The sequence below is a fragment of the Crotalus tigris genome, unplaced genomic scaffold (genome assembly GCF_016545835.1).
Source record: "Crotalus tigris isolate CLP2741 ecotype Arizona unplaced genomic scaffold, ASM1654583v1 scf7180000019466.1154592, whole genome shotgun sequence".
NCBI classification, from domain to species: domain Eukaryota; kingdom Metazoa; phylum Chordata; class Lepidosauria; order Squamata; family Viperidae; genus Crotalus; species Crotalus tigris.
In genome coordinates, this window is record NW_024097552.1 from 858,065 (window position 1) to 885,000 (window position 26,936).

The window sequence follows — 26,936 nt, forward strand, 5'->3', positions numbered from 1 at the left end:
AGCTACCGGGCGCGGCCATCTTCGCCCATTCCCTCTGAGCGCGGCCATCTTCGCCCGTTCCCTGTAGGCGCGGCCATCTTTCCCCGCCCCCTTCTTCCGTACAACGCCGCCCGCCATCTTAGCGTCGGGCAAAAGAAAGCCGCCCGGAACGCTTGCCCTTTCTCGGAGGTGAGCGGGAGGGAGGGAGGGAGCGAGAGGGCGGAGCGCGCGCGCGCCCTCCAATGGGACGCTCCGCCGAGCGCCTCCAAGCCGTTTGATTGGAAGGGCGCGGAAGAGCGCGGGGGGAGGGACGGGCGCGAAAGGATCAGCTGGTGCGGATGACAGAGCAGCGGGAGGGTCGGCGCATCAGCCGCCATGGGCGAAGCGGAGAAGTTCTACTATGTTCACAGCTGCGATCTGGACCTGAACGTCCAGCTCAAGATGTGAGTAGGATTGCGCATGCTCCGTCCTGATGGGGATTTGGGGCGCGTGGGGGGGCGCAGCTCCTCTCCCAAGGGCTGTGGGGGGTTTGGGGGGGTGGAGGAAGGAGGGGTATCCCTGCTTTGCAAAGACCTGGGACGGGAGGGGGAAGGCCCCTGCTTTGCAATTACTGGGGTGGGGGTGGGGTGGAGGAGGAGGGCGTCCCTGCTTTGCAACGACCTGGGATAAAAGGGGGGGGAGGGGTCTCTGCTTTGCAATGATCTGGGACAGAAAAGGGGGAGGGGGGCATCTCTGTTTTGCGATTCATCGGGGAGGGAGGAGGGGTCCCTGCTTTGCTATTAGATGGGGAGGGGGCGGGGGTCTCTGTTTTGCAACGACCTGCGACACAGAAGGGGGGGGGAGACCTATGCTTTGCAATTAACTGGAAAGGGAGGAGGGGTCCTTGCTTTGCAAGTTAATTGGAGAGGGGGGAGGAGTCCCCGCTTTGCAACGACCTGGGACACAGACGGAGGGGGGAGATCTCTGCTTTGCAATTAACTGGGGTGAGAGGAGGGGTCCCTGCTTTGCAATTAATTGGAAAGGGAGGAGGGGCCCCTGCTTTGCAACGACCTGGGACATAGAATGGGGGGGGAGAGATCTCTGCAATTAACTGGAAAGGGAGGAGGGGTCCCTGCTTTGGAAGTTAATTGGGGAGGGGGGAGGGGTCCCTGCTTTGCAAGTTAACTGGGGAGGGGGGAGGGGTCCCTGCTTCGCAACGACCTGGGACATACAAGGGGGGGGGAGATCTCTGCTTTGTAATTAACTGGAAAGGGAGGAGGGGTCCCTGCTTTGCAAATTAATTGGGGAGGGGGGGATGGGTCCCTGCTTTGTAAGTTAACTGGGGAGGGGGGGAGGGGGCCCTGCTTTGCAAGGACCTGGGACACAGAGAGGGGGAGATCTCTGCTTTGCAATTAAATGGGGAGGGGGGATGAGTCCCTGCTTTGCAAGTTAACTGGGGAGAGGGGAGGGGTCCCTGCTTTGCAAAGATCTGGGACACAGAATGGGGGGGGGAGATCTCTGCTTTGCAATTAACAGGGGAGGGAGGAGGGGTCCTTTGCTGTGCAACAACTTGGGATGGGATGTTGCTGTTATTTGCATTTAATTTCTGTACTTCTACAAGCATGTACAGGTACTTACTCCTCGGCTTACAGCAATTCGTTTAGTGACCGCTTAAAGTCACAAAAGCACTGAAAAAAGTGACTTATGACCGCTTTTCACACTTCAGGCCGTTGCGGCCTCCCCGTGGTTGCGCCATCGAAATTCGGATGTTTGGCAACTGGTTCATATTTACGACGGTCGCAGTGTCGCGGGATCCGTTTTCACGAGCTTCTGACGAGCAAAGTCAATGGGGAAGGCCGATTTGCTAAACAATGGTGCTCCTAATGTAACGATTGCTGTGGTTTACTGAACAACTGCGGCAAGAAAGGTCATAGAACGGGGCAAAATTCACTTAACAAATGTCTCACTTAGCAACAGAAATTGTGGTCGTAAGCCGAGGACTACTTGTAAAAGGGAGCAACTGCTATTTTTTATTCTGGAACTTCACAAGTCAGGGCGGAATTTAAATTGCTTTTCTCAGTTCCAGTGCCTGCTGTGGTAGTTCAGCAAGGCTGCTGAAACCCACACACGCACACACGCACGCACACACACGCACACACACACATGCACGCACACACACACACACACAAATGCACACATGGGCTATATAGACACAAACCCGCGGTATTGAATTATGAATAGGCCTGATTGTTGGAAAGTTTAACAGCTCTATGGCTCCACAATTTGCTGTCAATCCTTCCCAAATTCTTTTCTGCTGAGCAGATACTACATTGTGAGTTGCGGTGGTGTAACTCTTCTCCCAACAATGCTGGCTTTCTCCACGGAGGGTTTTGTTGTGGCTGTGTGTGGTATTTTTTGTTAACAGAGTATTCGGTCCAGGCTGTTTTGTGGAAACCCCGCTCACTGGTAACTTTTCAAACCCATTGATTGTGCAAGTTTTGTCTTCAGGAGATATATTTTAGCTCTGGGAATATTTTGCTTATCCTGCCTTTATTATTTTGCAAATAACTCTAGGTGGAAAACATGTCTGACCCACCGTACTCCTCTTATTTTCCTCACAATAACAACCCTGTAAGGTGGGTTTGTTTCAGAGCGGGGGACTGGCCTAAAGTCACCCAGCTGGCTTTCCTGCCTAAGGCGGGATTAGAACTCACAGTCTCCTGGAGATTGGCCCAAAGTCACTCAGCTGGCTTTCCTGCCTAAAGTGAGACTACAACTCATTGTCTCCTGGTGATTGGGTCAAAGTCACCCAGCCAATATTAATGCCTAAGGTGGGACTAGAACTCACAGTCTCCTGGTGAATGGCCCAAGGTCACCCGGCCGATTTTCATGCCTAAAGTGGGACTAGAACTCACAGTCTCCTAGTGAATGGCCCAAAGTCACCTAGCCAATTTTCATGCCTAAGGCGGGACTAGAACTCACAGTCTCCTAGTGAATGGCCCAAAGTCACCCAGCCGATTTTCATGCCTAAGGTGGGACTAGAACTCACAGTCTCCTAGTGAATGGCCCAAAGTCACCCAGCCGATTTTCATACCTAAGGTGAGACTAGAACTCACAGTCTCTTAGTGAATGGCCCAAAGTCACCCGGCTGATTTTCATGCTTAAGGTGGAACTAGAACTCACAGTCTCCTAGTGAATGGCCCAAGGTCACCAAGCCGATTTTCATACCTAAGGTGAGACTAGAACTCACAGTCTCTTAGTGAATGGCCCAAAGTCACCCGGCTGATTTTCATGCTTAAGGTGGAACTAGAACTCACAGTCTCCTGGTGAATGGCCCAAGGTCACCCGGCCGATTTTCATGCCTAAGGCGGGACTAGAACTCACAGTCTCCTAGTGAATGGCCCAAAGTCACCCAGCCGATTTTCATACCTAAGGTGAGACTAGAACTCACAGTCTCTTGGTGATTGGCCCAAAGTCACCCGGCCGATTTTCATGCCTAAAGTAGGACTAGTACTCACAGTCTCCTGCTTTCTAGCCTGCTGCCTTAAACCACTACACCCAACTGGTTTCTCCTTCTCCTATTCAATAATAACGATATCCTACTCAAATCTTGTTTTCCTGCCTTGTCCGCTTAGCGGCAGCTTGGAGGGGAAAAGAGAGCAGAAGAGCTACAAAGCGGTTTTGGAAAACCCCATGCTGAGGTTCTCCGGCTTGTACCAAGAAACGTGTTCGGACCTCTATGTCACCTGCCAGGTGTTTGCAGAAGGGAAACCACTCGCTCTTCCGGTCCGGACGTCCTACAAAGCGTTCAGCACCAGGTGGAAGTAAGTCCTCGGGGTTGGGGATGAGTAGTGCAGATCCTAAAGGTCTCCTCTGGGCCTTTCCTAGCACTCTTCAACTACTTTATGCCCTGAAGCTTCCCTGCCACAAATCTGGGTCCTCATTTGACCAACCTCGGAAGGATGGAAGGCTGAGTCAGCCATGATGCGGTGAGACTCAAAACTCCTGGCAGTCAGCAGAATTAGCCTGCAATTCTCCATTCTAACTACTGGGAAGGAAATAAGAGAAGGAAAAAGGAAGGAAGGAAGGAAGGAAGGAAGGAAGGAAGGAAGGAAGGAAGGGCAATAGCAGACTTATATACCGCTTCACATTGCTTTACAGCCCCCTCTAAATGGTTTACAGCCTCTTGCCCCCAACAATCTGGGTCTTCATTTTACTGACCTCGGAAGGATGGAAGGCTGAGTCAACCATGATGCGGTGAGACTCAAAACTCCTGGCAGTCAGCAGAATTAGCCTACAATTCTCCATTCTAACCACTGGGAAGGAAATAAGAGAAGGAAAAAGGAAGGAAGGAAGGAAGGAAGGAAGGAAGGAAGGAAGGAAGGAAGGAAGGAAGGAAGGAAGGAAGGAAGGAAGGAAGGGCAATAGCAGACTTATATACCGCTTCACATTGCTTTACAACCCCCTCTAAATGGTTTACAGAGTCAGCCTCTTGCCCCCAACAATCTGGGTCTTCATTTTACCGACCTCGGAAGGATGGAAGGCTGAGTTAACCTTGAGCTGTTCAGGATCGAACTCCTGGTTGTGGGCAGAATTAGCCTGCAATCCTGCATTCTAACCACTGTGCCACCACCTAGGAAGGAAGGAAGGAAGGAAGGAAAGGGAAGAAAAGGAAGAAAGAATAGCAATAGCACTTAGAGCAGTGGTTCTCAACCTTTTTAATGCCGCGACCCCCAACCGGTCGTAAGTCGAGGACTATTCAACCGGTTGTAAGTCGAGGACTACTCAACTGGTGCAGCACCGTTTGCACAATGGGACTTTTGGCGGGCTCAGCAGAGCAGAAACAGCCTGGACCATTCCTATTGGCTTTCGAAAGCCAATAGAATTAGACTCTATTCAAGAGAGTCTATTCTATTGGCTTTCAAAGGCCAATAGAATAAAAGGGAGTAGCACAGCTAAGGAAAAGGGGGAAAAAATGGCAGACTGCGTTGTTAGGCGACCCCCGTGAAATGGTCGTTCGACCCCAAATGGGGTCCTGACCCACAGGTTGAGAACCACTGACTTAGAGTTATATACCGCTTCATGCTGCTTTACAGCCCTCTCTAAGCGGTTTACAGAGTCAGCCTGTTGACTTGGACAATCTGGGTCTTCATTTTACTGACCTCAGAAGGATGAAAGGCCGAGTCAACCGCGAACCGGTGAGAATCGAACTGGAGGCAGCCGGCAGTCATCAGGAATAGCCTGCAATACTTCATTCTAACCACTGCGCCACCACGGCCCAAATGGGTTGATCACGTTACTAGTTGAGTCAGATTTTGCGTCTCTAATCTCGGGATGCGTAGAACAGTTTAAATCTGAACTAAAAGCTTAACTTCTCTCCCTCAGCTGGAACGAATGGTTGAAACTGCCAGTCAAATATCCTGATTTGCCTCGAAATGCCCAGGTGGCCTTCACCATATGGGACATCTATGGACCTGGGAAAGCCGTCCCTGTTGGTGGCACAACGGTCTCCCTCTTTGGGAAATATGGGTGAGTTGTTTTGCCTTCTCTTCCCATTCTCCGGGGGTGACCTGAACACAGAAAAGTAGCATTTGGGGAGGAACACCACAAATGTGAGAAGGTCCTGGCTGTACCCCGTGGAGGAGAATATTTGTAGCTCAAGGTTGACATGAGGGGTCCTTGGTGCTCTCAGAACTTGCTTGTTTTCTTGCAGACGTTTCATTACCCTAACTAGGTAACAGCATCAGTGCTAGTAAGGAGTGTGGTTTGCAGGGAGGAGGGGGAGGAGGAGGAGGAGGAGGAGGAGGAATGTACTTGTTTATATGGATTCAATAGTAGTAACTGTGAGAGGGATTTCAGAGTCATAGTGGACAATCTCTTAAATAGGAGCCAGCCGTGTGCTGCAGCTGCCAAAAAGGCCAACACAGTGCTAGGCTGCATTAACAGAGGGATAGAATCAAGATCACGTGAAGTATTAATACCACTTTACAATGCCTTAGTAAGGCCACACTTGGAATACTGCATCCAGTTTTGGTCACCACGATGTAAAAAAGATGTTGAGACTCTAGAAAGAGTACAGAGAAGAGCAACAAAGATGATTAGGGGACTGGAGGCTGAAACATATAAAGAACGGTTGCTGGAATTGGGTATGTCTAGTTTAATGAAGAGAAGGACGAGGGGGGACATGATAGCAATGTTCCAGTATCTCGGGCTGCCACAAAGAAGAGGGAGTCAAGCTATTTTCCAAAGCACCTGAAGGCAGGACAAAAAGCAATGGAGGGAAACTAATCAAGGAGAGAAGCAACCTAGAACTAAGGAGAAACTTCCTGACAGTTAGAACAATTAACCAGTGGAACAACCTGCCTCCAGAAGCAGTGAATGCTCCATCATTGGAGGTTTTTAAGAAGAGATTGGACAGCCATTTGTCCGAAATGGTATAGGGTTTCCTGCCTGAGCAGGGGGTTGGCCTAGATGACCTCCAAGGTCCCTTCCAACTCTATTATATTATTATTATTATTATTATTATTATTATTATTATTATTATTATTATTATTATTATTATTATTATTATATGACTATGTAAGACATTGGGGGTTTGGCTGAGGAAATTATTGTTTAAGGCAGTGGTTCTCAACCTGTGGGTCAGGACCCCATTTGGGGTCGAACGACCATTTCACGGGGGTCGCCAAACAAGGCTGTCCACCATTTTTTTCCTCTTTGGCCACGCCCCTGGCACCCGGTGATGTATAAGTGGTTGGGGGTCACCACAACATGGGGAACTGTATTATGGGGTCGTGGCATTAGAAAGGTTGAGAACCACTGGTTTAAGGTGATGTTGAAACCTCAGAGTTAGTTTTGCCTCGGCATTACCATGCAGTATATTCAATAAACAGTAAGACTTTTGGAGATGGAATGAACCTGGATTTTTATTTGGATTCTCAAGGTGGATGCTGACACCCTCCACCTTAAAATTGAACATCCCCCTCTCAACAAGAGGAGGAGAGGTACAACACCACCTATGTCCTGTGTACAACACAGTCCTTTCAGCAGTTCCAAGAAGGTCCCACATCTATTTGCACTATTCAGGTGACCCCGAGGGCACAGATAAGTGAAGTGCCCAAATTTTGCCCAAGTGACATACAAGGGTCATGAGTACGAAGAGCAGTGATAAGTCACATTTTTTCACAAATTTTGTGGCAATTTCGAACAGTTGTTAAACGAACGGTTGTAAGTAGAGAAACTATTTGTAGGGAAGCTCATGGCATGGAAAGGAGTTGAGCTTTGGGCTGGAAGATGCTGTGGAGAAACTACAGGAGTTGTCTGATGCTTTGGTCACCAGATTGTCTCCTTCTGTACTGTGGGTGACCTGTAGTTGTGAGTCTCAGTAGTATAGTGTGTGTTCCTTGTTTGAGATCCTGAGTTGTGTGCCCACCAAGTTGGCTGACTCGCTTTTTTTTTGGACCATGCTAGGATAACTGCTTTCTTATCATACAGCATCACAGTCTGGTTTGGAAGCATCCCTGCTTTGGACAGGAAGGCGGTGCAGAGAGTGGTGAGAATGGCTGAAAAGATCATTGGCAGTTCCTTCCCTCCCATCCAGGACATAGCACAGAAGCGCTGCTTGAGCAGGGTCTGAAAGATTATTTGGGATGCTATATACCCTCTTCATGACCTGTCTTCCTTGTTACCTTCTGGGAGGAAACTCTGTGGTATCCATAGCACAACAGCCAGATTCAGCCACACTTTTGTTCTAATCAGTATCAACCTTGTGAATTCTCAAGCTACCTCCTTCCATTATGTATTCAAAATGGACAGCGATTAATATTTATATGTTACTTGCATGTAAGGGTGTAGGTCTATACATATGTTGTATATAGTATGTTTTAAACGTGTGTTATGTATGTGTACACTTTGAGAGCAAGCAACTAAATTTCATTTTTAACGTGTGCCATTGTGTCCACTGGAAAAAAAATGACAATAAAAGTCTATCTATCTATCTATCTATCTATCTATCTATCTATCTATCTATCTATCTATCTATCTATCTATCTATCATCTATCTGTCATCTTTTTATCATGTGTCTGTCTGTCTGTCATCTATCTATCTGTCATTATCATCTTTGTCATCTATCATCTATCATTATCTATAATCTATCATCTATCATTATCTATAATCTATCATCTATCAACTATCTATCTGACTATATCTATTTATCTGTCATGTAATCTATCTCTATCATCTATCTGTCATCTATCTATTTATCATCTATCATCTCTATCTATCTATGTGTCATCTATATCTATTTATCATTATTTATCATCTGTCATCTATGTTATCTATCTCTGTCATCTATCTATGTCTGTCTGTCTGCCATCTATCTATCTATCCATCCTTCCACTATCTATCTATCTATCTATCTATCTTCTATCTATCTATCTATCTATCTATCTATCTATCTATCTATCTATATCATCTATATCTATCTGTCATCTACCTATCTATCCATCCTTCCACTATATCTATCTATCTATCATCTATCTATCTATCTATCTATCTATCTATCTATCTATCTATCTATCTATCTATCTATCTATCTATCTATCTATCTATCTATCTATCTATCTAAATTAGCCTTCCTTTTGTAGGATGTTCCGTCAAGGAATGCACGATCTCAAAGTATGGCCTAACGTGGAGGCAGATGGTTCTGAGCCAACCAAAACTCCTGGGAAAACAAGCAGCACATTTTCAGAAGACAAGATGAGTCGGTTAGCCAAGGTAAGAAGGAACTCCCTTTGTTTGTTGTTCTAATTCTCCTGAAGGCAGGACAAGAAGCGACGGATGGAAACTCATCAAGGAGAGAAGCAACCTGGAACTAAGGAGGAATTTCCTGACACTGAGAACAATTAATCAGTGGAATGGCTTGCTTTCAGAGGTTGTGGGTGCTCCAACACTGGAGGTTTTCAAGAAGAGATTGGACAACCATTTGTCTGAAATGACATGGGGTCTCCAACGTGAACAAGGGGTTGGACTGGAAGACCACCAAGGTCTCTTCCAACTATGTTCTATGTTCTAATTTAATCATCCACAATTTGCTATCAAAGTAGATAGACCTCTGAAAAGCAAATACAGGATTCTTCTCTAGTGAAGGAATCAATGACTCGTCACTGAGATTCCTACAACCCGCTAAAAATTTAATCCTGAGTTAAAAAACACTAGAATCATCATGGGATACTCTTACTATGACCCGTGATAATGGCTTGGCTCACACTGCACGATAAAACACTGGCTGCGTTTCCACAAGGCTTTGAATCACAAACAAAACAGCCTTATTTTCTTCTTGTCTGAAATGGTATCAGGCTTCGTGCCTCAGCAGGGGGATGGACTAGAAAACCTTCAAGGTCCCTTCCAGCTCTGTTATCCTATTACTAACAGTGGTTGATTGCTTATGATAGTGATTCTCCATGATGGTTTGAGAAGGATCTCAACCAGAGTGAAGCCACGAACGGAACAAAGATGGCAAGGAATTCGTTCTGGAAGTTAAAGCATGTTTAGAGCCAGTTTGGTGTAGTAGTTTAAGGCACCCAGCTAGAAAGCAGGAAGCTGTGAGTTCAAGTCCCGCCTTAAGCATAAAAACTGGCGGGGTGACTTTGGGTCAATCACCAGGAGTCGGTGAGTTCCAGTCTACCTCTTAGAAGCAACTAAGAGTTCTTGTGAGAGTAAAAGACAGGAAACTGTGTTTTATCTCTCTCTATTGAAACTCAAAATATTGATAGTTTTATAATGAAAGGTGTCTCTTTGGGCCATATACGGTAGTGGGCAAAAATTGTGGAAACCTTTTGGGAAAAGTGTACAGTAGAAATGCCACCTCTCGTTCACCCATTTTTCTTCTAATTTCTTTATCACTGTAGTCTTGTTCACTTAATAATACTATTTTGCATCGTTTTCTGGGTGACCAGTCAAGTCTTTGCACCATGACTTTAATTTTATTATATTTTACAAGCTCACTAAATGAAAGAACACAAAAAAACCCCAACCAACTTGATAGCGATCACATAACACACTGACAAATGTCCTCTTCTCAGCTTCAATACAGGACATCAATCACTGGATCCTACTGTGATCTGATTGGCTCATTGGCAAAACAAGATGACACCCGATTGGCTCTCTAAACACTCATGCTCATTGGCTACAATCAGATGAAGGAAAGCTACCTGAGATCAACCTAAGCAAGGTGTGCTTCCTTTTTCTGCTTATTTGGCTATAACTTTTCATAGAATACAGTACAGATAATTGAACAAACCTTGTTGCATTACATTCCTGATTAAATTATCTTTCCATTGATATATAATTTTATGGTAGTAATCCCCGAAAAAAGTGGTGATATTAGCCATCCAACCTCAAAAATACCCTTTTCCCAAAAGGTTTCCATAATTTTGGTCACTACTATAAATGTAGGTCATCTTTGCAGACCCCTTAAGCCAGTGTTTCTCAACCTTGACAATTTTAAGGCATGTGGACTTTAACTCCCAGAATTCCACAGCCATCATGGCTGGCTGTGGAATTCTGGGAATTGAAGTCCACATGCCTTAAAATTGTCAAGGTTGAGAAACACTGCCTTAAGCTAAGGAGGTCCAATTTTGACAACTTTTAAGATTTATAGACTTCAATGCCCAGAATTCATCAGCCAGCATGGCTGGTGAAGGAATTCTGGGAGTTGAAGCCCACAGGTCTTAATAGGTGCCAAAGTTGGACCGCCCTGTTCTATGCTACCTTTTGTAGTGATAGGAACATGACATTCCCATGGGGAATTTTCATGTTCATAGGTTGTTCTGAAGACCAATTTCTGGGAAGGGAGATCTCTTAGATCAGTGGTTCTCAACCTTTTTAATGCCGAGACCCCCAACCGGTCGTAAGTCGAGGACTACCCAACCGATCATAAGTCAAGGACTACCCAACCGGTCGTAAGTCGAGGACTTTCCCTGCCCGGGAGCGCCGCACATGCGTGGTGCCGCTCCCTGCGCCGGCCGAGGCGTAGCTGGCAAGCGGCAGAGACGGCGCAGGGCGACCACCGGCTGGGCCACCAGCTGGCCCAGCCCAAGGGAGGTAAGGCACCCGCCGGGCCCCACGCGTGCCAGCAACCCTCCCTGCGCCCGCCGGCCTTCTACCTCCCACACCTGGCCCTCTTTTACTTACATTTTTAGTAGTTGCTCAGCAGGGAGGGGTGGAAACTTCCAGACAGCTCGCCTTCGCTGCAGACAACTTGCAGCACCGTTTGCAGACTGGGACTTTTGGCGGGCTCAGCAGGGCAGAGACAGCCTGGACAATTCCTATTGGCTTTGGAAAGCCAATAGAATTAGACTCTATTCAAGAGAGTCTATTCTATTGACTTTCAAAAGCCCATAGAATAAAAGGGAGTAGCACAGCTAAGGAAAAGGGGGAAAAAATGGCGGATTGCGTTGTTTGGCGACCCCTGTGAAATGGTCGTTCGACCCCAAATGGGATCCCGACCCACAGGTTGAGAACCGCTGTCTTAGATTTTGCTTCCTGCTTCTCTGGGAAGGTTTTGTCGCCTTCTTCCATCTTATTATGCCTTACATTTCTTCATCTTTGGATCTGTTCCTTGTTTCTCTTGTGACCCTGTTCTTCTTGGGGTAACTCTTGCAGAGGGCTGGAAAAGTTGACCCATTTTTGCTTTCCACGTCCTTCTGGCTAAGGTTAACCACGTTGCTAAACCTTTGACCCCTTAAAATCAAAGTAGCATTTCCAGGAAGAACAGAGGATTCAAGGATGGATCAAGGTCTCAGATGCCCTTCTTAGATGTGCAGCTAACAGATAGGTTTGTGTTTTTCAATGTAGGCCTCAGGCGAGGAACATTTGGAGGAAGTAAGTATCAAGGAAACCATGGCTTGTTGGCACCAATCTTTGGGATAAAAGCACATGGTTGCAAGTTCCCGAAGACTAACATCCTAATCTTTAAAAAGTTTTCTTTGATTTGTTCATTTGCCAGTTTTTGCTCGTCTAGCATCTGCTAGTAGGGGCTTGTAGCATTGGGCTAAACTGTGGTTTAGCCCCATAGGTGACATAACAAGCTTTAAACCATGATCCAAAATCCACAGTGATGAAGAATACATATTGTGCTAAGCCAAAGAAGGCATATCATAGTTTTAAGTTGGGGTCCAAACCCAGTCTCAGACAGTCCAGGATTTAGTCATGGAGGGTTATTTTGTGTTTTTTTTCCTAGAATGCAGGTTTTGATAATAAAGTAGATGCATTGATATAAATCAGGGGTCTTCAAACTTGGCCCTTTTGTGACTGGTGGACTTCAACTCCCCCAGAATTCTGGGAGTTGAAGTCCACCAGTCACAAAAGGGCCAAGTTTGAAGACCCCTGGCCTAAAGCATCTAAAAACTAGATACAGTTGGCTCTTTGTAGCTGCATCCATGCACGATTCTTAACAGTGTTTTGGAAATTTTAAGATTACAGCCTTGGTATTTCCTAGTGATTGCCCCTTCAATTAGTAGCCAAGGATGACTCTACCTAGCTTTTATGGGCAGCCATAGTTGACCAGCTATTTTTGTTTATTTTTATTTAGTTATTCCATTTCTACAGCCACCCAACTTTGACCGAGTGACTCTGGGTATAGCTGTTGGCTGGAACAAATAAGACTTAGTCATAAATAGTGTCTCATTTACTATGGTGAATCTCCCTCTAAGATTTTGATTTTCTGTAAATGCATCAGAGAGAGATTATGGTTGACTCATTTACGGGGGCAATATTTGTCTCCGATGACCCCACATATTATTTTCATATTAATAAAGATTAAGATATAACACATGGCCACTACTTTAATTCATCTCCAGTTCAGTGGAAATATTTAATAAAACACAACAAAAGGTAACTGTCTCTAGAGGTTTCTCATCTTATTTTGACCGTGACTGGATTTCTGTTTAATTATGGACCTTTTTGATAATGTCAGGGTCATGGTTCCAACAGATGAAACTCTTCAAAAGAACTTTGAGGCATTGTTTACCTTAAAGAATCTTTATTCGAGAAGCATAGCAGCGGCACATACATAGCTTAAGCCAAAATCTGAATTCCTCTCCCCTCAGCCCATAATATCAAAGCACAATTCCCTCCACCAATTAACAGTCATAAATCACATTCTCCAATTAGTTTGAAATGCAGGCTCTCCCTCCAGTTCTCCAGCCCAGCCAATTCTTATCATCTCTTATTTCAAAAACCTTGGTTCTCACACTAGGTCCAGTATTGTTATGTCTAGCTAAACTCTCATGCACATTCCTCCTCCCCCCCAGCATCATCTAACTCTAACTCTTAAGTCTAAAACATAAGAAGAAAATGGTTGCATCTCCAACTGTCATCAAAGAAAAAACATCTGATGTGAGCAGCGTTGACATCCAGCATAGTAAAAAATATATATCAAGGTCCAGATTTGGGAGTGTGTGTGTCTCATAACATATTTAATCAGATCTGATGAAGACAGCAATTATAGTTACATGGCACACTAACTTTGATTAAGGTCAACCATTGTTAATTATTTTTAATGGGTTAGCATGATTAACCTCCCCCTGGTTAATTCAGGGTATATATATATACACATACATACATAAACACATCTATATCTATCTATCTATCTATCTATCTATCTATCTATCTATCTATCTATCTATCTATATCTAGATAGGTAGGTAGATAGATAGATAGATAGATAGATAGATAGATAGATAGATAGATAGATAGATAGATAGATAGATATAGATGTATTCCATTTATTTATTTGCAGGCAATGGACACATTTCATAATATGCAAACAAATATAGGGATCAAGTTAAACATATTGAGTAAACCCAACAGTAAAGGAATAATTGGCTTAAATGGTTAACTTTTTCCACGTTGGGGTCATATTAAAGCTTTAATACCTTGGAGATACAGCTATTTTATCTCATCTGACAGGTTAGAAGGCATAAAACTCAACAGCCCCATATTTTGGAGAAAATGCATGGAGCATGGGATTATTTGGGTGAATTTTTGAAAATGCATTTCTAACGGTCCCACCACAATCCGTTATGACTCTTCAACGCATAGGAGGATTAATTTAATTAATTTCCGCTTATGATTTCGGCTGGATTTCTTAAATTTTATTTTTTTTAACTTCCTGACTAAAACTTGGTGTAGCAAAGTTTAATGTTGCCATCCTGGTTTTTTTTTTTTTTTTTAAAGTGTCCCTTTTTGGAATGACTTTTTTTTTTTTTTTTTTTGCATTTTGGTATGAACCGGTCTCCTCAGTGAGGTTGCTGTGTGCAAGGTTTATTCCGTGTACTAATTTTAAAGCTTTCCGTTTAATCCCATAAGAAATTTTGCATGCTCGTTCCTCGGTTGGTGCTTTCTGGTTTTCTGAGTCTTGATGAGTTTTGAAAAGTACCAAATAAATAAATAAATAAACAAACAAACAAACAAACAAATAAATAAATAAATAGCTGTGTAAAAAGCAGGCCTGTTGAGATGCAATCATGGAAAGGAACAATTCTGAAGGCTTTACACATTGGTGCGCCCAGTCTATGCCCAGGTTAATCCCAATACAAGATTGACTGTCATTGCAGGTTGGCCTCGTTCAAAAAAAAAGGGCTGGGTTTATTGTCACAAGAAAATGTGCCCTTGTGGGGAAGTTGCAGCAATTGGGTAGATCTAGTCTAGAAAAAGAGCCGAGGTGGCGCAGCAGTTAGAGTGCAGTACTGCAGGCCACTTTAGCTGACTGTGTTCAGCAGGTCAGCGGTTCAAATCTCACCGGCTCAAGGTTGACTCAGCCTTCCATCCTTCCGGGGTAGGTAAAATGAGGACCCAGATTGTTGGGGGCAATGTAAAAATATATATAGATATATATATATATATATATATATATATATATATATATATATATATATATATATATATATGTTTTCTGAGGTTTTCGCGGGTATCTGTATGTAGGTCTTTGGTTGTTCGGGTTTTCTCCCACGTAAAATTGGAAGTGTCTTGGCGACGTTTCGACGAAGTCCCATTCGTCATCTTCAGGCTGGTGCTTTCAGCTTCGTGCCTCGAGCAGCCTGAAGATGACGAATGGGACTTCGTCGAAACGTCGCCAAGACACTTCCAATTTTACGTGGGAGAAAACCCGAACAACCAAAGACCTACATATATATATATATATATATATATATACATTGCTTACTGGTGTACACCGCTTAGAGAGTGCTTGCACTTAAAGCGTATATAAGTCTCATAAATAAATAAATAAATAAAAAGGAACTAGGGGTGACATGATAGCAGTCTTCCAATGTTTGAGGGGTTGCCACAAAGAAGAGGGGGGTCAACCTCTTCTCCAAAGCAACCGAAGGCAGGATAAGAAGCAATGGATGGAAACTAACCAAGGAGAGAAGCAATCTAGAACTAAGGAGAAATTTCCTGACAGCTAGAACAATTAACCAGTGGAACAACCTGCCTCCAGAAATTGTGGGTGCTCCATCACTGGAAGCTTTTCTTTCCCTACTAGAGCAATTCTCATTTATCTTTCCTTTTTTCCCCTTTTTTTCCAACATGGAACACTAGCAGAATATGCTGACAATCTTTATCAACTAAGCTAGTTTTCACAACTGCATTGAGCGATACACCTAGACACATGTAACCTTCATTGCTAAATTGTTTCTGGGTAGCATTCACACAACCCATAGTTTACTTATGCTTTAAAGGTAGAGTCAGCTTGGTTTTACTCCTTTTTCTGAGTTTGCAAATAGCGAGCTATGAAGAAAGCATGTAGGCTGGATTCGTACAAGACACATTTTGTTGTTATTGTGTTTATTATTTATTAATAATATTAATAAATATTAATATTTATTTATGTATATGGCCATCAAACTTGCTTATTGGGATTCTGGGTAGTTTACAGAAATAAAACCCAGATGCAGAACCTAATAGATCCCTACTTCCATAAATAATAATAAGAATAATAATAAGAATAATAATAAGAATAATAACACCCCAGACTTAACAATTGTTGATAAGAAAGACAAAAAAGTCTGGATAGTGGACGTGGCAGTGCCTGGAGATAGCAGAATAGAAGAGAAAGAACTGGAGAAGATAACAAAATACAAAGACCTACAAATAGAAATAGAAAGACTGTGGCAAAAGCAAGCAAGGGTAGTACCAATAGTCATAGGCTCCTTGGGTGCAATCCCAAAACAACTGGAGCACCACTTGAACACCATTGGCATTGACAAATTCGCTATTAGTCAATTGCAAAAGGCAGCCTTATAGGAACTGCTTCCATCCTGCGACGATATCTGTAATACCATCAAACATCCATATCTGCCTATCCCAGGTCCTGGGTAAGGACTCGATAGGTAGACAAAATGCCAAATCCAGTCTGAACATCTGGCTGACTGTGCGATGATCAATAATAATAATAATACAGCAGCAGCAATCAAGTTAAGCACTTGATGGGTTCCATATCACCCTGGGATCTCTAGGCCCACTGGAAAACCATGTCTTCAGGGCCTTTTGAAAGAGCCTTGAGGGTCAGCCTTAGCTCCACAGAGACAATATTCGACAGGAAGGGAGCCACCGCAGAGAAGGCCCTTAGAATAAAATAACAGAATTGGAAGGGACCTTGGAGGTCTTCTAGTCTAATCTCCTGCTCAGTCAGGAAACTAGAACATAGAACAGGGTTGGAAGAGACTTTGGTGGTCTTCCAGTCCAAGCCCTTCAAGTTGGAGACCCTATGTCATTTCAGACAAATGGCCATCCAGTCTCTTCTTTAAAAACATCCAGTATTGGAGCATTCACAACTTCTGGAGACAGGTTGTTCCACTGGTTAATTATTCTCAACTGTCAGGAATTGTCTTCTTAGTTCTAGGTTGCTTCTCTCCTTGATTAGTTTCTTCTTGGTTCTAACTAGATGGACCTCTTTGAGAGAGGGGATCCTTAACATACTCTGTTTCCTTGCTCTGGGGACTTTGGGTAGATGAAACTGGGAAAATATGTTCCTTCAAATAACCTGGCCCCAAAGCTAAAATTTGGTTGGCTGGATTGTGCTCTGGTTACACAAACACAACCCCACAGCCTGAAAATAAGGAGTCCAGTTTCTTCAAACTCTATGTCTCTTTAGTCTACCTGAATGAGGTCCAGGTGAGAATTGATGTAGTGCAATGGTGAAAATTTATTTTTATTAATTTATTTATGAGACTTATATACCGCTTTAAGTGCAAGCACTCTCTAAGCGGTGTACACCAGTAAGCAATGTATATATATATTTACATTGCCCCCAACAATCTGGGTCCTCATTTTACCTACCCTGGAAGGATGGAAGGCTGAGTCAACCTTGAGCCGGTGAGATTTGAACCGCTGACCTGCTGAACAGTCAGCTAAAGTGGCCTGCAGTACTGCACTCTAACTGCTGCGCCACCATTGGACTAAGAACCGAGAGACCTATGTTCTAATCCAGAGCTCTCCAGACTTGGTAACTTTTAAGACTTTTGGACTTCAACTCCCAGAATTGCTCAGCCAGCTGGGCCGGCTGGGGAATTCTGGGAGTTGAAGTCCACAAAGTTGCCAAGTCTGGAGCACCCTGTTCTAATCCATCCTTGCCCATGGAAGTTCCCTGGATGACTTTGGGTTGGTTGTCATCATCATCATCATCATCAGGAACATCACCACCCTCATGACTCAGCTCAAATGATGACCGTTGTCGTGTGGATTCAATTAATGGGAGAGCCTTGTGCATGCTTCTTGAGCTCTTCAAAGGAGCTGAAGCCAGAGGAGATAAAGCTAGAAAGAAAAGGGCTGCACTTTATTTATTTATTTATGAGACTTATATACCGCTTTAAGTGCAAGCACTCTCTAAGCGGGGTACACCAGTAAGCAATGTATATATATATATATATATTTACATTGCCCCCAACAATCTGGGTCCTCATTTTACCTACCCTGGAAGGATGGAAGGCTGAGTCAACCTTGAGCCGGTGAGATTTGAACCGCTGACCTGCTGAACACAGTCAGCTAAAGTGGCCTGCAGTACTGCACTCTAACTGCTGCACCACCTCGGCTCTTCTTCTTTTTCTTCCTTCTTCTTCTTCCTTCTTCTTCTTCCTCTTCCTTCTTCTTCCTCTTCCTCTTCCTTCTTCCTCTTCCTCTTCTTCTTTATTTATTTATGAGACTTATATACTGCTTTAAGTGCAAGCACTCTCTAAGCGGGGTACAGCAGTAAGCAATGTATATATATATATATATATATTTACATTGCCCCCAACAATCTGGGTCCTCATTTTACCTACCCCGGAAGGATAGAAGGCTGAGTCAACCTTGAGCCGGTGAGATTTGAACTGCTGACCTGCTGAACACAGTCAGCTAAAGTGGCCTGCAGTACTGCACTCTAACTGCTGCGCCACCTCGGCTCGCCGCCACTTGGTCTTTACCAGCATGCTTTGCTTTGCTTTCAGTTTCAGTTTCACTTTCTGTGATGGAACGTTAAGTAGTCTGGATCCCCAGGAGGGAGGGGCTACATTTCAGGGGAATAAGAGGCAACACAGCCCCCAGATAACCATGTGTGAGAGAAAGAGGGTGAAGACAGCTCCTCCCTAATAGTTCCCAGAGTACATTATAGATGCAGGCAGTAGAGTCTTCAGTCTGGGCAAGATTTGGTCTAGAAGTGTGAAACAATGAAGGACCACCCGCTTGGAAGAATGATCAGGTGCCGCTCTTGATTTTGGCCTGACACGTGGTGACTGAAGAATTCTGGGAGCTGAAGTCCAAACATGGAGGCTGAGGCATTCTGGGAGTGGAAGGCCACACCAGGGATTGGGTCAAGTGGCTGTTCTCAATTGTTTTGTTTCCCCTGGAAGATGAAAACAGGTATTTAGATCAAAGCTGCCCTTGGGAGTGAAATTTTGTTCAGTTTGACCTAATCTGAAATGCTTAATTGCCTTGATGAAGGTGCGTTGAACTATGGCAAGGGGTGGCGATAGGAACTGGTACAACACTCTAGCAATAGCACTTGTATGCTGCTTCACAGTGCTTTGCAGCCCTCTCTAAGTGGTTTACAGAGTCAGCAACTTGCCCCCAACAATCTAGGTCCTCATTTTACCGACCTTGGAAGGATGGAAGGCTGAGTCAACCTTGAGTCACTCAGGATCAAACTGCTGACAATGGAATGCAGAGTTAGCCTGCAATACTTCATTCTAACCACTGTACCACCATGGATATGTATATGGATAGATGATAGATGGATGATAGATTAATAATAGATGTCAGAAGATAGAGGTAAATAGATGATGGATAAATGATGGATGGATGGATAGATAGGAGATATGTGTAGATATATAAATGGATATAGATATAGAGGATAGATAGGGAGAGAGAGATAATATATAGGTAGGTAGATAGATAGATAGATAGATAGATAGATAGATAGATAGATAGATAGATAGATAGATAGATGTATTCCATTTATTTATTTGCAGGCAATGGACACATTTCACAATATGCAAACAAATATAGGGATCAAGTTAAACACATTGAGTAAACCCAACAGTAAAGGAATAATTGGCTTAAATGGTTAACTTTTTCCACGTTGGGGTCATATTAAACCTTTAATACCTTGGAGATACAGCTATTTTATCTCATCTGATGGGTTAGAAGGCATAAAACTCAACAGCCCCATATTTTGGAGAAAATGCATGGAGCATGGGATTATTTGGGTGAATTTTAGAAAATGCATTTCTAACGGTCCCACCACAATCCGTTACTTCATTCTAACCACTGTACCACCATGGATATGTATATGGATAGATGATAGATGGATGATAGATTAATAATAGATGTCAGAAGATAGAGGTAAATAGATGATGGATAAATAATATACACATATCTCCTATCTATCCATCCATCCATCCATTATTTATCCATCATCTATTTACCTCTATCTATTATAGATAGATAGATAGATAGATAGATAGATAGATAGATAGATAGATGATAGACAGACAGACAGACAGACAGACAGACAGACAGACATGTAGGTAGGTAGATAGGGAGATAGATATCTAGGTAGATAGGGAGGTAGATAGGGAGGTAGATTGGTAGATAAATATGAAGGTAGATAGATACCAGTAGGTAGATAAGTAGGTAGGTAGATAGTTAGATATGTAGGTATATCAGTACGTTAATAGGTAAGTAGATAAGGTAGATAGGTAGGTAAGCAGATATGTAGGTAGATTGGTACATAGATAGGTAGGCAGATATGAAGGTAGATAGGTAAGCAGATATGTAGGTAAATTAATACATAGATGGGTAGGTAGATATGTAGATAGGTAGCTAAATATCAAGACAGAATCAATGAGAATATACGCATACATGCATGCATGCGTGTAATATCTTCAACATGGCAACTTCCTTCTGTCCAGCTAAATAACCACTTTCCACCTTTTCCTTCCAGCTCACCAAATCTCACCGGCAGGGCCACATGGTTAAAGTCGATTGGCTGGATAGGTTGACCTTCCGAGAAATTGAAATGATCAACGAGGTACGTCATGTGCTTTGATGAGTTTTGGAGCATGGCCAACTGGGAAACGGCGGTGCCCAACCAAGGGCCGGATCTTCAGGGAAGGCTCTCTGAAGCCCTTCCGTTTTCTTCCCATCTCCCTCCCCTCTCAGTCCTCTTGGGGTGATGGTCTCATTTGGGACAGAGGAAGGATGAGGCCGTGTTGATATTTGGCCTCTGAGTTACATCGGAAGGATCTAGAGGGGTGGGTGCCTCAAAAGTGATTTTTTTTTTTCAAAAAGGCAACTGGACTTCCTTTGTTTTCCCTTGAAGATCTTTGGCTTCTCATTCAAGAAGCTTCATGGATTCTGGCAGAATGGTGATAGTAGGGGGGGGGAGGGAATGGAAGGAACACAGTTCTTTGCAGTCACCTGGTCATTAGTACTCTCTCTGAGCACCATTGAGGCCATTGGGGCTTTATCTGTGCGCTCAGGGTCACTTGAAATAAGAGTGCAAAAAGGGTGTGGAATCTTCCTGGAACTGCTGAAAGGACTGCGTTATAGACCGGAAATTCACTCTGTACGTGAGTCCTTGTTATGCTCACAAGGAGAAACCCCTCTTCCAACAAGCAGGCTGGAACCACAGGAAAAAACCAATCCCCTTTTATTATTCACAGACCTGAGTCAATGTCCAAGGCAAACAAACACAGTCCACAGAGACTTGATCCTCAACACGAATGGTAGCCTTTGGCAACCAGCACCTCCCACACCTTCCCTTTTATTATGCAGCAAAGGCGTGGCTTCCTAATGCCTTCTCCTTTGCCTTTGGAGCCGCCCCATTGCATTCCTCTGTCCTACTCGCTTCTCTTGCCTGTGCTTTCGTGCATCCTGGATTTGTCCCAGCTGTTCTTCATCACTGTCCAACTCAGGCTCCCAACACAGCTGTGTTTCAGCCTGAGCATGAGTAGAGGGGCCGGGCTCCTCATCAGACTGTAAGTCTTGGAGTTTCTCAGAGCTTTCTTCTGACTCTGATGTCACTCCAAGCCCCTCCTCCTCCTCTGATTCCTCTGACTCAGCTGCTGGGTTCACTGGCTGGCGAGGAATTACAACAGTAAGGGTGTTCCAAAAAGAGGGCAGGGGTTAATAGGAAACCATCTCTATGTCTCTGTGGAGAGCCAGTTTGGCCTAGTGCAGGGGTAGGCAACCTTGGCTCTTTTATGACTCATGGACTTCAACTCCCAGAATTCCTGAGCCAGCCATGCTGAGGAGAAAGGGAGAGGTTTCCAAGCTGAGCCATGCTGGCTCAGGAATTCTGGGAGTTGAAGTCCACGAGTCATAAAAGAGCCAAGGTTGCCTACCCCTGGCCTAGTGGTTAAGGTGCCGGTCTAGAAACCTAGAGACGGTGAGTTCTCGTCTTGCCTTAGTCAGGAAAGTTGACTTTAGGCCAAGGGTCTTCAAACTTGGCCCTTTTATGACTTGTAGACTTCAACTCCCAGAATTCTTCGGCCAGCGTGCCTGGCTGAGGAATTCTGGGAGTTGAAGTCCAGAAGTCATAAAAGGGCCAAGTTTGAAGACCCCTGCTTTAGGCCAATCACCAGGAGACTGTGATTTCTTAGCCAGCTGTGTGACTTTGGGTCAATCATCAGGAGACCGTGAGTTCTAGTTTGGCCCTAGGCATGAAAACCGGCTGGATGACTTTGGACCAATCACCAGGAGACTGTGAATTCTAGTCCCACCTTAGCCATGAAAGCCAGCTGGGTGACTTAACCAGGAGACTGTGAGTTCTAGTCCCACTTTAGCCATGAAAGCCAGCTGGGTGACTTTGGGCCAATCAGCCGGAGACTGTGACTTCTAGTCCCACCTTAGCCATGAAAGCCAGCTGGGTGACTTAACCAGGAGACTGTGAGTTCTAGTCCCACCTTAGCCATGAAAGCCAGCTGGGGGACTTTGGGCCAATCACCAGGAGACTGTGACTTCTAGTCCCACCTTAGCCATGAAAGCCAGCTGGGTGACTTTGGGCCAATCAGCCGGAGACTGTGAGTTCTAGTCCCACCTTAGCCATGAAAGCCAGCTGGGTGACTTAACCAGGAGACTGTGAGTTCTAGTCCCACTTTAGGCATGAAAGACAGCTGGGTGACTTTGGGCCAACCACCAGGAGACTGTGACTTCTAGTCCCACCTTAGGCATGAAAATCGACTGGGTGATTTTGGGCCAATCACCTGGAGACTACAAGTTCTAATCTTGCCTTCGACATGAAAGTCGGATGGGTGACTTTGTTCCAGTCCTTCTCTTCTCTCAGCCAAACCCCCATGTGAGGGTGATTGTCGAGGGAAAAATGGGAGGAGGAAGGAGTATTATGTACTTTTGCCACCTTGAATTACTGATAAGGAAATATAGGCGAGATCAAACAATCAAATAAATCTTGACAGGAATTAGATTCGTTTTGCAAATCAAAGTTCCAAATGAGAGCTGCTTCACCCAGCTTTTTTTCCCTCTCTCCTTCCTTCCTATTCTCAGAGCGAGAAGCGAAGTTCTAATTTTATGTACTTGATGATTGAGTTCCGTTGCGTCAAATGCGATGACAAAGAATACGCCATCGTGTATTACGAGAAGGTACGCAACACTGGCCGGTTGTTGATTTTCATCTACGTGATTTGAAGCAATGCCTGGTGTGCTACACAGCACGGGAGAATCTAATGCTAAAAAAAATGAGCTAAAGTATCAAAGAAAAGCGCTTGCTTTTCACTCTTGATCACACATGAGGTCAAATATAATCCTCCAGATCACAGTATTATGCATACACATATATTGTCTCCTCTAGCTGAATACTAATAGTTTTCCTCCTTTGCAACACAAGCTGGCATCACTCAATAGTAGCAACTATGAGAGGGATTTTGGAGTCCTAATGGACAATCACTTAAATATGAGCCAGCAGTATGCTGCAGCTGCCAAAAAAGCCAACACAGTGCTGGGCTGCATTAACAGAGGGAGAGAATCAAGATCACGTGAAGTATTAATACCACTCTACAATGCCTTGGTAAGGCCACACTTGGAATACTGCATCCAGTTTTGGTCACCACGATGTAAAAAAGTTATTGAGACTCTGGAAAGAGTACAGAGAAGAACAGCAAAGATGATTAGGGGAATGGAGGCTAAAACATATAGGGAATGGTTGCTGGAATTGGGTATGTCTAGTTTAATGAAAAGAAGGACCAGGGGTAACATAATAGCAGCATTCTAATATCTCAGGGGCTGCCCCAAAGAAGAGGGAGTCAAGCTATTCTCCAAAGCACCTGAAGGCAGGACCAGAAGCATTGGATGGAAACCAATCAAGGAGAGAAGCAATCTAGAATTAAGGAGAAATGGCCTGAAAGTGAGAACAATTAATCAGTGGAACAACCTTACCCAGAAGTTGTGAATGCTCCAACACTGGAGATTTTAAAGAACAGATTGGACAACCATTTATGTGAAATGGCATAGGGTTTCCTGCCTAAGCAGGATGTTGGACCTCCAAGGTCCCTTCCAACTTCTGTTCTGTTCTGTCCTGTCCTATCCTATCCTATCCTATCACACTTGGCCAATAAAGAACTATTCTATTCTATTCTATTCTATTCTATTCTATTCTATTCTATTCTATTCTATTCTATTCTATTCTGTTTTTGTTCTGTTCCATGCCATATTTTCTATTCTGTTCTGTTCTGTTTTGTTCTGTTCCATGCCACATGTTCTATTCTATGCTGTTCTGTTCTGTTCCATGCCACATTTTCTATTCTATTCTATTCTATTCTATTCTATTCTATTCTATTCTATTCTATTCTATTCTATTCTATTCTATTCTATTCTATTCTATTCTGTTTTTGTTCTGTTCCATGCCATATTTTCTATTCTGTTCTGTTCTGTTTTGTTCTGTTCCATGCCACATTTTCTATTCTATTCTGTTCTGTTCTATGCCACATTTTCTATTCTATTCTATTCTATTCTATTCTATTCTATTCTATTCTATTCTATTCTATTCTATTCTATTCTATTCTATTCTATTCTATTCTTATTTCCTTTTCCTCTCCCTTTCCCTTTTTCTTCTATTCTTATGACCTTCTACAGCTCTGTTTACCCAACCAGTTTGCCCTGACATCTATCTACTGTATTAAGAAAAATACTTAGTAGGTAAACTCAACAACAAAGTTAAACTTCAAAGCTCTCTCTTCACAATCTATTATTGTATTTAACTTGCAGAAATTCCCCAAAGGCCTTTGATCTGTCATGAACCACCACAAACTTTTTTTTTTTTTAAAATCTTAACTGGAAACTTTCCCAACAATTGGTAGAATCTGTCCATTGAAAATGGACTATTTTAGATAATGATTTAATGGATTTTTCTTGGGTTTTCTAATCTAGGATGGTGATGAAGCGTGTCCAATTTATACAAGCTCCGAGATTGTTAAGGTTCCTGATCCGCAGATGTCCATGGTAAGAATGTTTGGGTACCACATAACTTAGGGCAGGCTGAATTTAGGGAAAAAAAATGTGTTTGTGAGTCTTTGGGCATGTGAATATACAAACAAGGCTTCCAAAGTTGAAGATGGCTTACATTTCAAACAGTCTTGGGGCTAAAGTCATCAGCAATAAAACTGACAAAGAAGGAACTAGGCCAGGGGTAGGCAACCTGGGCTCTTTTATGACTCGTGGATTTCAACTCCCAGAATTCCTGAGCCAGCAGGGCTCAGCTTGGAAACCTCTCCCTGTCCCCTCAGCATGGCTGCCTCAGGAATTCTGGGAGTTGAAGTCCACGAGTCATAAAAGAGAAAGGGTTGCCTGCACCTGAACTAGGCAGTGATGGTGGTGAGAATGAGGATTGATAATTAGAAAAAAATAGCAAGAATGGAAAAGTGAAAGTTCTGTTGCTATCTTAGAGTAAAAGGTTAATTTAAATCTATACATGCCTTATTATAATGTATTTGTTTATATCTCTTCCTATAGCTGTTGTAAAAGAAACTTAGTCATTAATTCACATTTTTATTTTTCTGTGCTGTCGGCTCTGCTGTTTGTTTCTTAACCTTTTTTTCTGTTTCCTACCTTTGTTATTATTTTTTGTTAGTTTTTATCTTTCTAGTTGTAAAAAAAAATCTAATGAAGTTATCTTTCAAAAAATTATCAAGGGCTATCTCTTTTTTCTTCTTTCATATCCATAATACCTTTCTTTTTCAAAATGTGATTGATTTTGGCTTCATCATTACACATCTTTATTTATTGGTATAGTTAGACATTATTTTGATATTGTTAATTTCAAGAGTATGCTATGAGTTAAAGTGCGCTGAAATAATGTCAAATTATTTGGAGGAACACAGGGTAGGGAGGAATAAATTTCTGTCTTGCCCATTCTTGGCTTAAATATTTCTTCACTACCATGAACTTTCCTTCCTTCCTCCCTCCCTCCCTCCCTCCCTTTGGAAGTAAAATCATATATGATTTGCAATATTTGCTAATATTGTTATAAAATTTGTAACTTCCTTCCTTCCTTCCTTCCGCTGGAAATAAAATCAAATAGGATTTCCTGCACAATATTTCTAACACTAATAATAATAATAATAATAATAATAATAATAATAATAATAATAATAGCAGTAGTAGTAGTAAAGTTGGAAGGGACCTTGGAGGTCATCTAGTCCAACCCCCTGCTCAGGCAGGAAACCCTACACCATTCCCTCCATCCCTCCATCCTCCCTTTCTCCCACTCTCTCTGGTACATCTTTCTTGAACTGTTGAAGTATCACAATAATTTTGATCACAGCCTTCGCAAAAAAAACCTCTGTATCTCCTCAGCTTGCATCACTTCAGAACAGAGAATATTGTACATAGGTAATTGCCATTGATTTCGAAACTGATGTGTCCTTCATTTTATTATTTTTAAAGGAGAACTTGGTGGAAAGCAAGCATCACAAGCTTGCCAGGAGTTTAAGAAGCGGTCCTTCGGATCATGACCTTAAACCCAATGCTGCTACGCGGGATCAGCTTAACGTACGTTCCACCTTAAAACACTGAATTATTCTTCATTTAATTTTTGCCAGGCTTATATAAAAATACAGAATTACAGAGCCTTTAGTTCAACCTCCCCCTGCTCAGGCAGGAAACCCTATACCACTCCAGACAAAAGGCTGTCCAATCTCTTCTTAAAAGCCTCCAGTGATGGAGCATCCATAACTTCTGGAGGCAAGCTGTTCCACTGGTTAATTGTTCTCCCTGTTAGGAAGTTTCTCAATTCCAGGTTGCCTCTCTCCTTGATTAGTTTCCATCTATTGTTTCTTGTTGGATACCGTGCTTTCAGTGAGAGGGGAGCCCCAGAATGCAAGGGGACAATAATAATAATAATGATAAAGTTGGAAGGAACCTTGGAGGTCATCTAGTCCAACCCCCTGCTCAGGCAGGAAACCCTATCCCATTTCGGACAAATGGC

The 26,936-nt window shown here is 43.4% G+C and overlaps 1 protein-coding gene across 2 annotated transcripts in view; it reads left to right on the top strand.

Annotated features, from left to right (window-relative positions):
• Positions 1-282: 282 nt before the first annotated feature.
• The window catches only part of PIK3C3 (phosphatidylinositol 3-kinase catalytic subunit type 3), a 111,459-nt gene continuing 84,805 nt past the window's right edge, over positions 283-26,936 (top strand). Inside the window, exons 1-9 of one of the 2 annotated variants that reach the window (XM_039362476.1) lie at positions 283-422; positions 3,594-3,782; positions 5,344-5,487; positions 8,605-8,734; positions 11,816-11,842; positions 20,442-20,528; positions 23,003-23,098; positions 24,881-24,952; positions 26,396-26,500. In XM_039362476.1, the coding sequence (XP_039218410.1) occupies positions 355-422; positions 3,594-3,782; positions 5,344-5,487; positions 8,605-8,734; positions 11,816-11,842; positions 20,442-20,528; positions 23,003-23,098; positions 24,881-24,952; positions 26,396-26,500 (918 nt within the window). In that variant the 5' untranslated portion in view covers positions 283-354. The remainder of the gene's footprint in view (positions 423-3,593; positions 3,783-5,343; positions 5,488-8,604; positions 8,735-11,815; positions 11,843-20,441; positions 20,529-23,002; positions 23,099-24,880; positions 24,953-26,395; positions 26,501-26,936) is intronic. The other variant, XM_039362477.1, reaches the window with a different exon arrangement.